At 40.1% G+C, this 17,500-nt stretch overlaps 1 protein-coding gene across 3 annotated transcripts in view; it reads left to right on the top strand.

The window, feature by feature from the left end:
- adamtsl3 (ADAMTS-like 3) overlaps positions 1-17,500 on the top strand; it is a 274,633-nt gene that overhangs the window by 163,902 nt on the left and 93,231 nt on the right. For all 3 annotated transcript variants that reach the window (XM_037545502.1, XM_037545501.1, XM_037545503.1), the window contains exon 7: positions 1,177-1,303. In XM_037545502.1, the coding sequence (XP_037401399.1) occupies positions 1,177-1,303 (127 nt within the window). The remainder of the gene's footprint in view (positions 1-1,176; positions 1,304-17,500) is intronic.

Genomic DNA, 17,500 nt, shown 5'->3' with positions numbered 1-17,500 from the left:
TCACTGCACCTATTAATGCAGCTGCTGCTGCCCCACGTTGCATCTAATTTGACCCTGAGCCCAAGCCGATTAGCCAAAGTGTCTTAAATGAGGCCTAACTATGAGCCTACTCCTGTTTACCCCGGGCTTCTGGGTAAAACCCTATTGTTTACTTTTTGTTGGCTGCCTTTCCCATGACACTGAATGCAACATTTCGATTCTTTTCCTTTAAAGCCCTCACTCCGTTCTGTGAAATTTGGCAACGTTCCTCATGTGGATGGCAGATTTAATGAAACAGCGCTGACAGATGCACAAATTGGAGAGTAAACAGTTGGGTTTAGCGTTGTGGGGGGTTCGCTGAGGATGAAAGGCTGAAACAAATGACTCGAATTGGACTTTATCCCCCCTTTAGCTTGTTATGTGGTTGAACATGTGTGCTTGTTCTTAGTAGCAAACTATGACTTTTAGAGCTAGGCTTTCAGTTTAGGGCATAAACTAAACAGTCAAAAAAAAAAAGTCACATTTAAGATAAAGGTAGTTTCAGCTAGCACACCTATGAGATTTTTAATAATAATAAAATAGCACTAGACTTACAATGCATGTTAACAACTAAGTGAAAATAAGTTAACACTTCTGCACATTTTAACGTACAATTACTGATTATGTGCTTAATGTAACATATTGAGGGAAGTAAAGCATAAAGTGTGGCACTTTTTATTTTGTTTGTTTTTCCTTATGTTAAATTAAGCAAATAATCAGTAATTGTGCACTAAACTCAGTGGAAAATGTACATATTGAATTTGGTTCACTGTGTTAACTTCATAATAAATCATAAAGCATGTCAATTGAAGTATATGCTTTTGCATATGACTGTACATCAGGACTAAATGCTAATTCTTATCTCCAAAAATATTATGGAAAGCTGAATGGATACTGATCCTGTGAAGAGTGTAAAATTCTGTCCGTTCATCTGGTCAGCCGAAGTAGTGGACTTAAAAGAGTCATCCTGAAGAAGCCCACTCACCTCGACTTACTACTGCTACCGAGTTCTAGTAGTTGGATAGCATAGTGGATAACACCATCAACTCACATGTGGAAAAAGATTTGAAGTGCACTGACTAGGGCTGACTGGTAATGCTAAATGCTTTTTTCTCCTCTTCCTTCTTCCTCCTCTTCCTGCTGTGTTCTGTCCAACAGGAGGTGGGCTGTGACAGACAGCTGGGCAGCAATGCGAAAGAAGATAACTGCGGAGTCTGTGCAGGGGACGGCTCCACCTGTCGGCTCGTCCGAGGCCAGGCATTGCCCCATGTTTCTCCAGATGAACGTAGGTGTACTTTGACACACTTTGACCCCAGTTGTTTCATGCATCTTGAGTATCAGGATTATATCCATATTATCCACATAAAAATACACACTCAAGATGCATTTAAAACATTTAAATCTGATCACTCAAACCTTTCAGCCTGATTGACTCATTTGATGCATTTGACTAACAAATGTGTAAATGCATGTGGTTAAAGTCTTTTCAGGTTACAATCCACTAGCTTATCACTTCCATAGGGGGCGATACGGCTTCTACTGTTTCATTTCAAAAGCTCTATAATGTTTCATATGATCCACCACAGTCGCTCTGACAGACTGTAATACACTACAGGAAGCGTAGGGGGCGATACGGCTTCTACTGTTCATTTAAAAAGCTCTATAATGTTCATATGATCCACACAGTCACTCTGACAGACTGTAATACACTACAGGAAGCGTAGGGGGCGATACGGCTTCTACTGTTTCATTTAAAAAGCTCTATAATGTTCATATGATCCACACAGTCACTCTGACAGACTGTAATACACTACAGGAAGCGTATAGGGGGCGATACGGCTTCTACTGTTTCATTTAAAAAGCTCTATAATGTTCATATGATCCACACCAGTCGCTCTGACAGACTGTAATACACTACAGGAAGCATAGGGGGCGATACGGCTTCTACTGTTTCATTTAAAAAGCTCTATAATGTTCATATGATCCACACAGTCGCTCTGACAGACTGCAATACTCTACAGGAAGCGTAGGGGGCGATACGGCTTCTACTGTTTTCATTTAAAAAGCTCTATAATGTTCATATGATCCACACAGTCGCTCTGACAGACTGTAATACACTACAGGAAGCGGTAGGGGCGATACGGCTTCTACTGTTTCATTTAAAAGCTCTATAATGTTCATATGATCCACACAGTCGCTCTGACAGATTGTAATACACTACAGGAAGCGTAGGGGGCGATACGGCTTCTACTGTTTCATTAAAAAGCTCTATAATGTTCATATGATCCACACAGTAACTCTGACAGACTGCAATACTCTACAGGAAGCGTTAGGGGGCGATACGGCTTCTACTGTTTCATTTAAAAGCTCTATAATGTTCATATGATCCACACAGTCGCTCTGACAGGACTGTAATACACTACAGGAAGCGTAGGGGGCGATACGGCTTCTACTGTTTCATTTAAAAAGCTCTATAATGTTCATATGATCCACACAGTCACTCTGACAGACTGTAATACACTACAGGAAGCGTAGGGGGCGATACGGCTTCTACTGTTTCATTTAAAAAGCCTCTATAATGTTCATATGATCCACACAGTCACTCTGACAGACTGTAATACACTATAGGAAGCGTAGGGGGCGATACGGCTTCTACTGTTTCATTTAAAAAGCTCTATAATGTTCATATGATCCACACAGTCGCTCTGACAGACTGTAATACACTACAGGAAGCGTAGGGGGCGATACGGCTTCTACTGTTTCATTTAAAAAGCTCTATAATGTTCATATGATCCACACAGTCGCTCTGACAGACTGCAATACACTACAGGAAGCGTAGGGGGCGATACGGCTTCTACTGTTTCATTTAAAAGCTCTATAATGTTCATATGATCCACACAGTCCGCTCTGACAGACTGTAATACACTACAGGAAGCGTAGGGGGCGATACGGCTTCTACTGTTCATTTCAAAGCTCTATAATGTTCATATGATCCACACAGTCGCTCTGACAGACTGTAATACACTACAGGAAGCGTAGGGGCGATACGGCTTCTACTGTTTCATTTAAAAAGCTCTATAATGTTCATATGACCACACAGTCGCTCTGACAGACTGCAATACTCTACAGGAAGCGTAGGGGGCGATACGGCTTCTACTGTTTCATTTAAAAAGCTCTATAATGTTCATATGATCCACACAGTCGCTCTGACAGACTGTAATACACTACAGGAAGCATAGGGGGCGATACGGCTTCTACTGTTTCATTTAAAAGCTCTATAATGTTCATATGATCCACACAGTCGCTCTGACAGACTGTAATACACTACAGGAAGCGTAGGGGGCGATACGGCCTTCTACTGTTTCATTTAAAAGCTCTATAATGTTCATATGATCCACACAGTCACTCTGACAGACTGTAATACACTACAGGAAGCGTAGGGGGCGATACGGCTTCTACTGTTTCATTTTAAAAGCTCTATAATGTTCATATGATCCACACAGTCACTCTGACAGACTGTAATACACTATAGGAAGCGTAGGGGGCGATACGGCTTCTACTGTTTCATTTAAAAAGCCTCTATAATGTTCATATGATCCACACAGTCACTCTGACAGACTGTAATACACTATAGGAAGCGTAGGGGGCAATACGGCTTCTACTGTTTCATTTAAAAAGCTCTATAATGATAATATGATCCACACAGTCGCTCTGACAGACTGTAATACACTACAGGAAGCGTAGGGGGCGATACGGCTTCTACTGTTTCATTTTAAAAGCTCTATAATGTTCATATGATCCACACAGTCGCTCTGACAGACTGCAATACTCTACAGGAAGCGTAGGGGGCGATACGGCTTTTACTGTTTCATTTAAAAAGCTCTATAATGTTCATATGATCCACACAGTCGCTCTGACAGACTGTAATACACTACAGGAAGCGTAGGGGGCGATACGGCTTCTACTGTTTCATTTAAAAAGCTCTATAATGTTCATATGATCCACACAGTCACTCTGACAGACTGTAATACACTACAGGAAGCGTAGGGGGCGATACGGCTTCTACTGTTTCATTTAAAAAGCTCTATAATGTTCATATGATCCACACAGTCACTCTGACAGACTGTAATACTCTACAGGAAGCGTAGGGGGCGATACGCTTCTACTGTTTCATTTAAAAAGCTCTATAATGTTCATATGATCCACACAGTCACTCTGACAGACTGTAATACTCTACAGGAAGCGTAGGGGGCGATACGGCTTCTACTGTTTCATTTAAAAAGCTCTATAATGTTCATATGATCCACACAGTTGCTCTGACAGACTGTAATACACTACAGGAAGCGTAGGGGGCGATACGGCTTCTACTGTTTCATTTAAAAAGCCTCTATAATGTTCATATGATCCACACAGTCGCTCTGACAGACTGTAATACACTACAGGAAGCGTAGGGGGCGATACGGCTTCTACTGTTTCATTTAAAAAGCTCTATAATGTTCATATGATCCACACAGTTGCTCTGACAGACTGTAATACACTACAGGAAGCGTAGGGGGCGATACGGCTTCTACTGTTTCATTTAAAAAAGCTCTATAATGTTCATATGATCCACACAGTCACTCTGATAGACTGTAATACACTACAGGAAGCGTAGGGGGCGATACGGCTTCTACTGTTTCATTTAAAAAGCTCTATAATGTTCATATGATCCACACAGTCACTCTGACAGACTGTAATACACCTACAGGAAGCGTAGGGGGCGATACGGCTTCTACTGTTTCATTAAAAGCCTCTATAATGTTCATATGATCCACACAGTCACTCTGACAGACTGTAATACACTATAGGAAGCGTAGGGGGTGATACGGCTTCTACTGTTTCATTTAAAAAGCTCTATAATGTTCATATGATCCACACAGTCGCTCTGACAGACTGTAATACACTACAGGAAGCGTAGGGGGGCGATACGGCTTCTACTGTTTCATTTAAAAAGCTCTATAATGTTCATATGATCCACACAGTCGCTCTGACAGACTGCAATACACTACAGGAAGCGTAGGGGGCGATACGGCTTCTACTGTTTCATTTAAAAAGCTCTATAATGTTCATATGATCCACACAGTCGCTCTGACAGACTGTAATACACTACAGGAAGCGTAGGGGGCGATACGGCTTCTACTGTTTCATTTAAAAAGCTCTATAATGTTCATATGATCCACACAGTCGCTCTGACAGACTGTAATACACTACAGGAAGCGTAGGGGGCGATACGGCTTCTACTGTTTCATTTAAAAAGCTCTATAATGTTCATATGATCCACACAGTCGCTCTGACAGACTGCAATACACTACAGGAAGCGTAGGGGGCGATACGGCTTCTACTGTTTCATTTAAAAAGCTCTATAATGTTCATATGATCCACACAGTCGCTCTGACAGACTGTAATACACTACAGGAAGCGTAGGGGGCGATACGGCTTCTACTGTTTCATTTAAAAAGCTCTATAATGTTCATATGATCCACACAGTCACTCTGACAGACTGTAATACACTACAGGAAGCGTAGGGGGCGATACGGCTTCTACTGTTTCATTTAAAAAGCTCTATAATGTTCATATGATCCACACAGTCACTCTGACAGACTGTAATACACTATAGGAAGCGTAGGGGGGCGATACGGCTTCTACTGTTTCATTTAAAAAGCCTCTATAATGTTCATATGATCCACACAGTCACTCTGACAGACTGTAATACACTATAGGAAGCGTAGGGGGTGATACGGCTTCTACTGTTTCATTTAAAAAGCTCTATAATGTTCATATGATCCACACAGTCGCTCTGACAGACTGTAATACACTACAGGAAGCGTAGGGGGCGATACGGCTTCTACTGTTTCATTTAAAAGCTCTATAATGTTCATATGATCCACACAGTCGCTCTGACAGACGGCTAATACACTACAGGAAGCGTAGGGGGCGATACGGCTTCTACTGTTTCATTTAAAAAGCTCTATAATGTTCATATGATCCACACAGTCGCTCTGACAGACTGTAATACACTACAGGAAGCGTAGGGGGCGATACGGCTTCTACTGTTTCATTTAAAAAGCTCTATAATGTTCATATGATCCACACAGTCACTCTGACAGACTGTAATACACTACAGGAAGCGTAGGGGGCGATACGGCTTCTACTGTTTCATTTAAAAAGCTCTATAATGTTCATATGATCCACACAGTCACTCTGACAGACTGTAATACACTACAGGAAGCGTAGGGGGCGATACGGCTTCTACTGTTTCATTTAAAAAGCTCTATAATGTTCATATGATCCACACAGTCACTCTGACAGACTGTAATACACTACAGGAAGCGTAGGGGGCGATACGGCTTCTACTGTTTCATTTAAAAAGCTCTATAATGTTCATATGATCCACACAGTCGCTCTGACAGACTGTAATACACTACAGGAAGCGTAGGGGGCGATACGGCTTCTACTGTTTCATTTAAAAAGCTCTATAATGTTCATATGATCCACACAGTCGCTCTGACAGACTGTAATACACTACAGGAAGCGTAGGGGGCGATACGGCTTCTACTGTTTCATTTAAAAAGCTCTATAATGTTCATATGATCCACACAGTCGCTCTGACAGACTGTAATACACTACAGGAAGCGTAGGGGGCGATACGGCTTCTACTGTTTCATTTAAAAAGCTCTATAATGTTCATATGATCCACACAGTCGCTCTGACAGACTGTAATACACTACAGGAAGCGTAGGGGGCGATACGGCTTCTACTGTTTCATTTAAAAAGCTCTATAATGTTCATATGATCCACACAGTCGCTCTGACAGACTGTAATACACTACAGGAAGCGTAGGGGGCAATACGGCTTCTACTGTTTCATTTAAAAAGCTCTATAATGATAATATGATCCACACAGTCGCTCTGACAGACTGTAATACACTACAGGAAGCGTAGGGGGCGATACGGCTTCTACTGTTTCATTTAAAAGCTCTATAATGTTCATATGATCCACACAGTCGCTCTGACAGACTGCAATACTCTACAGGAAGCGTAGGGGGCGATACGGCTTTCTACTGTTTCATTTAAAAAGCTCTATAATGTTCATATGATCCACACAGTCGCTCTGACAGACTGTAATACACTACAGGAAGCGTAGGGGGCGATACGGCTTCTACTGTTTCATTTAAAAAGCTCTATAATGTTCATATGATCCACACAGTCACTCTGACAGACTGTAATACACTACAGGAAGCGTAGGGGGCGATACGGCTTCTACTGTTTCATTTAAAAAGCTCTATAATGTTCATATGATCCACACAGTCACTCTGACAGACTGTAATACTCTACAGGAAGCGTAGGGGGCGATACGGCTTCTACTGTTTCATTTAAAAAGCTCTATAATGTTCATATGATCCACACAGTCACTCTGACAGACTGTAATACATCTACAGGAAGCGTAGGGGGCGATACGGCTTCTACTGTTTCATTTAAAAAGCTCTATAATGTTCATATGATCCACACAGTCACTCTGACAGACTGTAATACACTACAGGAAGCGTAGGGGGCGATACGGCTTCTACTGTTTCATTTAAAAAGCTCTATAATGTTCATACGATCCACACAGTCGCTCTGACAGACTGTAATACACTACAGGAAGCGTAGGGGGCGATACGGCTTCTACTGTTTCATTTAAAAAGCTCTATAATGTTCATATGATCCACACAGTCGCTCTGACAGACTGTAATACACTACAGGAAGCGTAGGGGGCGATACGGCTTCTACTGTTTCATTTAAAAAGCTCTATAATGTTCATATGATCCACACAGTCGCTCTGACAGACTGCAATACACTACAGGAAGCGTAGGGGGCGATACGGCTTCTACTGTTTCATTTAAAAAGCTCTATAATGTTCATATGATCCACACAGTCGCTCTGACAGACTGTAATACACTACAGGAAGCGTAGGGGGCGATACGGCTTCTACTGTTTCATTTCAAAAGCTCTATAATGTTCATATGATCCACACAGTCGCTCTGACAGACTGTAATACACTACAGGAAGCGTAGGGGGCGATACGGCTTCTACTGTTTCATTTAAAAAGCTCTATAATGTTCATATGATCCACACAGTCGCTCTGACAGACTGCAATACATCTACAGGAAGCGTAGGGGGCGATACGGCTTCTACTGTTTCATTTAAAAAGCTCTATAATGTTCATATGATCCACACAGTCGCTCTGACAGACTGTAATACACTACAGGAAGCAGTAGGGGGCGATACGGCTTCTACTGTTTCAGTTAAAAAGCTCTATAATGTTCATATGATCCACACAGTCGCTCTGACAGACTGTAATACACTACAGGAAGCGTAGGGGGCGATACGGCTTCTACTGTTTCATTTAAAAAGCTCTATAATGTTCATATGATCCACACAGTCACTCTGACAGACTGTAATACACTACAGGAAGCGTAGGGGGCGATACGGCTTCTACTGTTTCATTTAAAAAGCTCTATAATGTTCATATGATCCACACAGTCACTCTGACAGACTGTAATACACTATAGGAAGCGTAGGGGGCGATACGGCTTCTACTGTTTCATTTAAAAAGCCTCTATAATGTTCATATGATCCACACAGTCACTCTGACAGACTGTAATACACTATAGGAAGCGTAGGGGGCAATACGGCTTCTACTGTTTCATTTAAAAAGCTCTATAATGATAATATGATCCACACAGTCGCTCTGACAGACTGTAATACACTACAGGAAGCGTAGGGGGCGATACGGCTTCTACTGTTTCATTTAAAAGCTCTATAATGTTCATATGATCCACACAGTCGCTCTGACAGACTGCAATACTCTACAGGAAGCGTAGGGGGCGATACGGCTTTTACTGTTTCATTTAAAAAGCTCTATAATGTTCATATGATCCACACAGTCGCTCTGACAGACTGTAATACACTACAGGAAGCGTAGGGGGCGATACGGCTTCTACTGTTTCATTTAAAAAGCTCTATAATGTTCATATGATCCACACAGTCACTCTGACAGACTGTAATACACTACAGGAAGCGTAGGGGGCGATACGGCTTCTACTGTTTCATTTAAAAAGCTCTATAATGTTCATATGATCCACACAGTCACTCTGACAGACTGTAATACTCTACAGGAAGCGTAGGGGGCGATACGGCTTCTACTGTTTCATTTAAAAAGCTCTATAATGTTCATATGATCCACACAGTCACTCTGACAGACTGTAATACTCTACAGGAAGCGTAGGGGGCGATACGGCTTCTACTGTTTCATTTAAAAAGCTCTATAATGTTCATATGATCCACACAGTCACTCTGACAGACTGTAATACACTACAGGAAGCGTAGGGGGCGATACGGCTTCTACTGTTTCATTTAAAAAGCTCTATAATGTTCATACGATCCACACAGTCGCTCTGACAGACTGTAATACACTACAGGAAGCGTAGGGGGCGATACGGCTTCTACTGTTTCATTTAAAAAGCTCTATAATGTTCATACGATCCACACAGTCGCTCTGACAGACTGTAATACACTACAGGAAGCGTAGGGGGCGATACGGCTTCTACTGTTTCATTTAAAAAGCTCTATAATGTTCATATGATCCACACAGTCGCTCTGACAGACTGCAATACACTACAGGAAGCGTAGGGGGCGATACGGCTTCTACTGTTTCATTTAAAAAGCTCTATAATGTTCATATGATCCACACAGTCGCTCTGACAGACTGTAATACACTACAGGAAGCGTAGGGGGCGATACGGCTTCTACTGTTTCATTTCAAAAGCTCTATAATGTTCATATGATCCACACAGTCGCTCTGACAGATTGTAATACACTACAGGAAGCGTAGGGGGCGATACGGCTTCTACTGTTTCATTTAAAAAGCTCTATAATGTTCATATGATCCACACAGTCACTCTGACAGACTGCAATACTCTACAGGAAGCGTAGGGGGCGATACGGCTTCTACTGTTTCATTTAAAAAGCTCTATAATGTTCATATGATCCACACAGTCACTCTGACAGACTGTAATACACTACAGGAAGCGTAGGGGGCGATACGGCTTCTACTGTTTCATTTAAAAAGCTCTATAATGTTCATACGATCCACACAGTCGCTCTGACAGACTGTAATACACTACAGGAAGCGTAGGGGGCGATACGGCTTCTACTGTTTCATTTAAAAAGCTCTATAATGTTCATATGATCCACACAGTCGCTCTGACAGACTGTAATACACTACAGGAAGCGTAGGGGGCGATACGGCTTCTACTGTTTCATTTAAAAAGCTCTATAATGTTCATATGATCCACACAGTCGCTCTGACAGACTGCAATACACTACAGGAAGCGTAGGGGGCGATACGGCTTCTACTGTTTCATTTAAAAAGCTCTATAATGTTCATATGATCCACACAGTCGCTCTGACAGACTGTAATACACTACAGGAAGCGTAGGGGGCGATACGGCTTCTACTGTTTCATTTCAAAAGCTCTATAATGTTCATATGATCCACACAGTCGCTCTGACAGACTGTAATACACTACAGGAAGCGTAGGGGGCGATACGGCTTCTACTGTTTCATTTAAAAAGCTCTATAATGTTCATATGATCCACACAGTCGCTCTGACAGACTGCAATACTCTACAGGAAGCGTAGGGGGCGATACGGCTTCTACTGTTTCATTTAAAAAGCTCTATAATGTTCATATGATCCACACAGTCGCTCTGACAGACTGTAATACACTACAGGAAGCATAGGGGGCGATACGGCTTCTACTGTTTCAGTTAAAAAGCTCTATAATGTTCATATGATCCACACAGTCGCTCTGACAGACTGTAATACACTACAGGAAGCGTAGGGGGCGATACGGCTTCTACTGTTTCATTTAAAAAGCTCTATAATGTTCATATGATCCACACAGTTGCTCTGACAGACTGTAATACACTACAGGAAGCGTAGGGGCGATACGGCTTCTACTGTTTCATTTAAAAAGCCTCTATAATGTTCATATGATCCACACAGTCGCTCTGACAGACTGTAATACACTACAGGAAGCGTAGGGGGCGATACGGCTTCTACTGTTTCATTTAAAAAGCTCTATAATGTTCATATGATCCACACAGTTGCTCTGACAGACTGTAATACACTACAGGAAGCGTAGGGGGCGATACGGCTTCTACTGTTTCATTTAAAAAGCTCTATAATGTTCATATGATCCACACAGTCACTCTGATAGACTGTAATACACTACAGGAAGCGTAGGGGGCGATACGGCTTCTACTGTTTAATTTAAAAAGCTCTATAATGTTCATATGATCCACACAGTCACTCTGATAGACTGTAATACACTACAGGAAGCGTAGGGGGCGATTTACTGTTTCAAAGTTGCACAGTTAAAACTGTGGATAATGGTGATCCACATAGGTATAATTAATCAAATTAATAAAATAATAGTTGATCGATTCAGCGATTTTGGAAAGAATGCATGCAAAGAAAATGCAACATTGCTCTTCAGGCACTCCCATCCACTGACTCCAGACCTGTCATTTTTCTAACAGCGGTCAGCTGATAGGTCTGTTCTAGCCTGGTAAAAGCCACAGCATTTATTTATGAATATGGTCCTATTTGCTTGCCATCTGGCCCAACTCCTGTTCCAGATGGAGCAATATGAATGTCATAGAGAGCCAATAGTTATTGTTGTGCTTTGTGGTTTGTATCATAAAACTTAATGTGGAGATAAAAAGCGCTATTCAGTCGCCATCATTACATGCATATATTTTATACTGTAACTGGCAAGACGTCATAGCGAGAGTGCGACTGAAGAACAGCACTTTTATTTTGGTTTATTTCAGAGATTAAGTGCCTCCAGCCTTTTCATAGACGTCTCTGGTTATTGGATCTAGCTATTTAGATACGTTTTTAAAATATTGACTTTGTGTTGTGTTATGCTTTTGAGGTAGCCTAAGTGTTTATTTTAGTCGGCATATTGCCTGCGAATGTGGCCTCAGGTTGAGGATAAAGGGCTCTTTTGAAGGCCTTGAATTTTTTATTTTTTTTTAGCAAGTATTTCGAGGCCAGTCCTGCATTCTTGGAGTTCCGTTGGCTTTGGCTAATGATGCAGTCATTGGCAGGTTTATTTGCATACTGGATTTATAGTGCAGCAGGCAGACGTATTGTTTAGCATATTGGGAAAGTGGATATTTTTGGCTCCTCATAAAGAGTTATTGATTCCCTATGAGGCCACTGACAGGTCACATTTTTAGGGAAAAAAACTTTTGTCAGTGTTGAGCTGTTTTTCTATGCTGTATTTCATCCTCTTGTCGTTTTTATTGTTTGGACTTGCTCTGAGTTTATGGATGTAGTAGAAAGTGCACTGCAGCACTGAGTTTACTTGATTCAAACATATACATGAAATATAAAATACACAGAGCTGTGCAAAAGTCTGACCACACTGTATCTATTTAATTTTAATTATTTTGTGTGCGTTTTCCAGAGACTTGCTTTCAGATTTTGAAAATAATCTGTACTGATATTTTTCCATACCTCCAAAGTTCGGTCTTAGAAGTTGGCTGCATTTTCCGCTTTTCGCAATGCAAAAAAAATCTCAACAACAAGTCGTCCCCTTGAAATTATTAGGCTCTGTCTGCATTCTGAGCAGTGAGCTTCAAAGATTTTGCATCTAAATAGCAGCACTGATGTGTGAACACGTCTCTTTTTACATCCAAATGACACAGACCTTAAATGTGTTCAAAATGTTTAATATTAAAACCCTATCAGAAATGCATGTTTTGGAACAAGTCAAAGGCAGATAGAACCAAAGGACTTGTAGTGAGGACCTTCCCGAGCACGTCCAGAATGAATGGGTTAATATGGAGCATTTGAGCGAAATCATAGTTTAGAAATTGAACATTTTTAAGATTTTCTGAACAGCATCTGAATCCCATATAACAGTTTAATCCTGCTGTTATCTTTAAGAGCTTTTGAACTTGAGTTATAGGAGTTTAAGGGTGTTTTCACACATTTCAGCAGCTGAAGCGAACTCTGAGTTTAGGTTTCTTCTGCATATGTGAACATGCCAAACAAACCCAGACCCCTCCAAACGGCTCCAAATGGTTTGTTTTGTGGTTAGAGAAATCAAGACGTCCCAGTCCACTTTAGCTTTGCTTCATGGTGAAGACCTTGAGGCTCACCGTACACACAGCCAAGAGAGTGATCTGAACAAAAAGTGGTTTGAGTCCTCTTTATAGTTCACTTATATCGTGAACACAGAAAGAACTGAGGTCATTTGCAGTTGGTTCCCTTTCAGGCTCACTTTAACAGAAATCACTTCGGTTCTTTTAAAACGAATTAAATGTGAAAGCACTGTAAAACAGCACCTCACGTACATTCATTACGTCAATGAGTCGGACAGCCAATGGGCTGCTCCGCTCATCAACCAATCAGCACTCAGTAGCAGTAATGCCAGCGTTCTGCTGCCCCAGATCTGTTTACAGTAGAAAAAGAGAAAAACATAGGTAAGTTTGCTTTGTTAGTGAAATACCTCTTTCTACTTTCTAAAATGAAAGCAAAGTTTGGGCGAGTGATTAGAAACTGTTTTAACTTTTCGCTTTTAGCCATTTAGCACTTCATTGAGGACTCACTCGTGGGCGCCGTCTGCAGGACTGCAAACGTCCTGTTTTTTATCTAGTGGTGGAAATAGGAAGAGGCCAGGCTCCTCATAAACCAGCTCTGGATAAAACTTTCTAATCCTAAGAACTCACTTTCTAATTGGAATTATATGGTTCTATCTGGTAAAACATGAAAAGAAGCAATGATTTTCAAAGTACACAAACAGTTTACATGTAATTTGTTTTAAAACATAAAATTATTGTAATAGACAGTCTACATTTAACAGAACATTAAATTGAATTTCTGATGACATTTATTTTTATGATTGAATTTTCAGAACATTCATTCCTTGTTTTAGGACAGATCATCTTTTTCTTATTCAAAAAAGCATTGATTGATAGATTAAGTATAAAGGTCAGTGCTAAATATTTAAGAAGTCAGTTTTAGGTACCATTACTTTAAATGTCCTTTAGGTCAGACAGCGACCAGCTATTGTGATAAACTGTCCCAGCAAGTAAGTGGAGCAGGTTTAAAGACAGTGTGAGGTTTTGTTTTATATCAGAAATGTTGCATGAAAATGTCTTATTTTGGGGAAAAAGAAGAAAAGGAAAAGATGAATAAATGAATAATATGAATGTTTATGTTGTAATTAAGAGCCAATCGATTCTAATATTTACTATTTTATTACCTTTAAGGCTTAACATTTATACAATCAAACACAATAAGGCTTTCAAAAGAAAGAAGACCCGCAGGCTTTCAGCAACATGTTTCAAGTTTCGTTAAGTTTTATAAACTTTTCCCACAGTCACTGAGCAGTGCAGCGACATGATGAAGAAACAGAGCCTGATTGGTCCTCTCGTGTATTCAAAGTGCTGATTGGCTCACAGATAGAACCCTACAGAACTAAGTTTGACTTTGGAGATCCACATCTCAGATGTCCAGTTTCGGTGTTCTCATATTGAGGCTTTTGTGTAACTTTCTGTTAAATATTGACACTAAAAATATGGAAAATTTGTACTTAATGACCGTTTTGACTGGCAGTGAGGAAAACGATAAGGTGGTCTCTGACCTTCACACAGTACTGTATTACATTAATGTCGTCTGTTAGTTTACGCACTTTTGGCACTATCTGTGTTGACGTGATGTATTTTCTTAACAATGAAACGACACGTCTGAATAAAATAAACTCAATGTTGTGCTTTTTTGTACTGTAGCCTGATATGACTGGAAAACCTTGCCAATCATATCAAATAAGGCATTAATGTTCTTCAAATTGCATTTTGCTGCCATAATTAGTCAGTCTGGTCCCACTTTTTCTCACATAAGACGCCTCCTTTCTTCAAACAAGCCTGGCTTTGTGCTGTTTGGTGTCCATATTTGGTGATTTTGTTTGTAAACCTTGTTCACAATAGGTCATCTCTGGGCTGCTCAACAAAGGAAGATGTGCTCAAGTGTCCTACAGTGGAAATAGAGTTTTGTATTGTTTTTGGAGAGAGCCACTGATGAGTATTGCGTCTGGCCAAAGTTTGGCAGTTGAGCAAAGCTTTTCTCACTCAAGACACCATTTTTAGTCAAAACAGAGCAAAGAGCTCTGATTAACCTGAGCGTAGCATCTCCATAATTAAGCAATTACGTGGTCTATATGTAAACAGTCATTCAGAGAGCTTTGGTGTGAAATGCTAGAGAAACTTAATGTTCACAGTGGTGGTGATAGGAACCAGACATCCACCTCTAAAAGCCCCCATTTAATATTAAGTTCTCTTTTAAAATCTGACCCCCAGAAAAACTGGTGAGTGTGTGGGTCAACATTGGTCAGTAAACTGGATCAGCATGTGGAATCGGGGCTTTCTGTGTGCTACTGTTTCCGCACATGTGCAGAAAGAGAATTCCGAAAGAAATCAGAGTAAGAGTTTATGTGCACTGAAAAACCCGATTACTATGCTGAAATCCATGTCTCCATCAGATTTCTAAGCAATTTCTAAACCTTAATCCAATTTAAGAAATTAGAGAGTGCTGTGCACTTGACCATTTGAATATTCAGATAATTGCAGAAATCTGATTACGATCGGATGCAAATAAATGCATTCATTGTTTACTAAGATTTCCTTCTTAGAGAAAATAATATAAGGCATATTTTTTCAAAGCCATTATACTGGATATTAATAGAGGAGCTGATTAACCTGTTAGCTATCGTTTAGCGTAGTTGTTAAGAAAATAAGTTGTCAGCTCCACAGTTTAGTACCATAAAATCTAAGTCTTATTACATACCAGGCTTATTATTCAGCAACTACAGGAACTTCAGTGCAAACTGGCTGAGCCATTCAGAAAAACTGGCTTCATCTATCAGTGTAGTCGGTCCATTCAGTAACACAACAGTGCATTAAGAGCATAATGTTTTGTAGTCACTTGGTGCATTAACACAGAATTTAGTTGTTTTGAGCAATTTACTTCAGCTTCAGCCAATCAGATTGCAGGACCAGGACTTTTATCATTCTGATTTGTTTCATCAGAATAACAATCAAAGGCCACACTGAAGCGTGAAGTGCATCCCTATTCACATGTTTGTTTGCTCAAAAATGATAGTTTCAGAAGTGACACAAACAATTTTTAAAAAATCGATGAATTTTTGGCCTTGCTAGATCGTATTACAACATACACTGTTAATTTCTTACCTGGATTTCACAATATTGAACTCTTTTAGTACACATTAAAATACCATATTCATCATTGTCAATTGGAATCAACTCTCCTGAAGATATTTTCTGTAATTGTACATCAAATTACTGTTTACATTAAGCTATAACACATAGAAATATGGGATATGATGGCTAAATAAGTATCATGTTTTTGGCCATGTTTGTGCAAATTATTAGCAGTGCTAAAATGACTCAAATGTAAAGTGAACATTTGCATTTTAAAAGATATTCTGTGTATCTTTGAGATATTCTTTGCATATACAGTGCAAAATAATGAATGTATAATATGAATGAATGTATTAATCTATATTGTTTTATTTTACTTATTTACAGATATTTACAATTCTAAAAAGTCATTTTTAATCTGTAAATTTACAATAAATTACTGTCTACTGAGGTGCGTGAAATTTACGGTTGTTCTGTAAAAATACAGGAGCTTACTTTAATTCAAGTGGATGTACAGCACAATAACAGCTACTTCACATTAATCTCGTGGTGCAGGTGAGTGTGGAGTCACAGTATGACACTGAATATTTGACTTTTATTTACTGTTAATGTTGTACAGTAACTTGCTGTAATGTAAGTAATGCAACTAGTGGCCATTAATTTACAGTGAATTTACAATGATTTACAGTGTACCAAAATAAATATACCAACCGCGCTGAGTAAATCACATTGTTAAAAAAGAAGAGAGCTACTTTTTGCTTTGGAATCAAAGGGTTAGTAAAGTCTGGCATGTTTAGTGGCGGTGGCAGACTCAGGCATTTTCACAGTATCATGCTATACACTTTAATAGCCTGTTTAACAAAAAGTGCAGCGTAACTCAATCCAAGTATGTTATGCTCTCTCTAATAAATGCCGTCTAGCTAATAATTCACTTTTCAGCGCGTTGACAAGGAGGCGTCATTTTTACCCCGCCGGTGTGGGCGTTTTTGGTGGAACTTGAGTAATCTGATAGGTCAAGCTGTCCAGGATCTCGCACTCCATTGGCTAGCCATCAGGAATCCGTCTTGTCATCTAACTCTGTGTTATTAATATGTAGTAAAAATGCTCCTAATGAGGCGCTGGCAGTTACGCTCTGTTCTCCTCTCAGCAGTGGCTCTTTCTCTGCATT

This window comes from Pygocentrus nattereri, chromosome 15 (assembly GCF_015220715.1).
Source record: "Pygocentrus nattereri isolate fPygNat1 chromosome 15, fPygNat1.pri, whole genome shotgun sequence".
Classification (NCBI taxonomy): Eukaryota; Metazoa; Chordata; class Actinopteri; order Characiformes; family Serrasalmidae; genus Pygocentrus; species Pygocentrus nattereri.
Note: the sequence above shows the minus strand (reverse complement) of the source record. Positions and strands in the feature narration are given on the sequence as shown.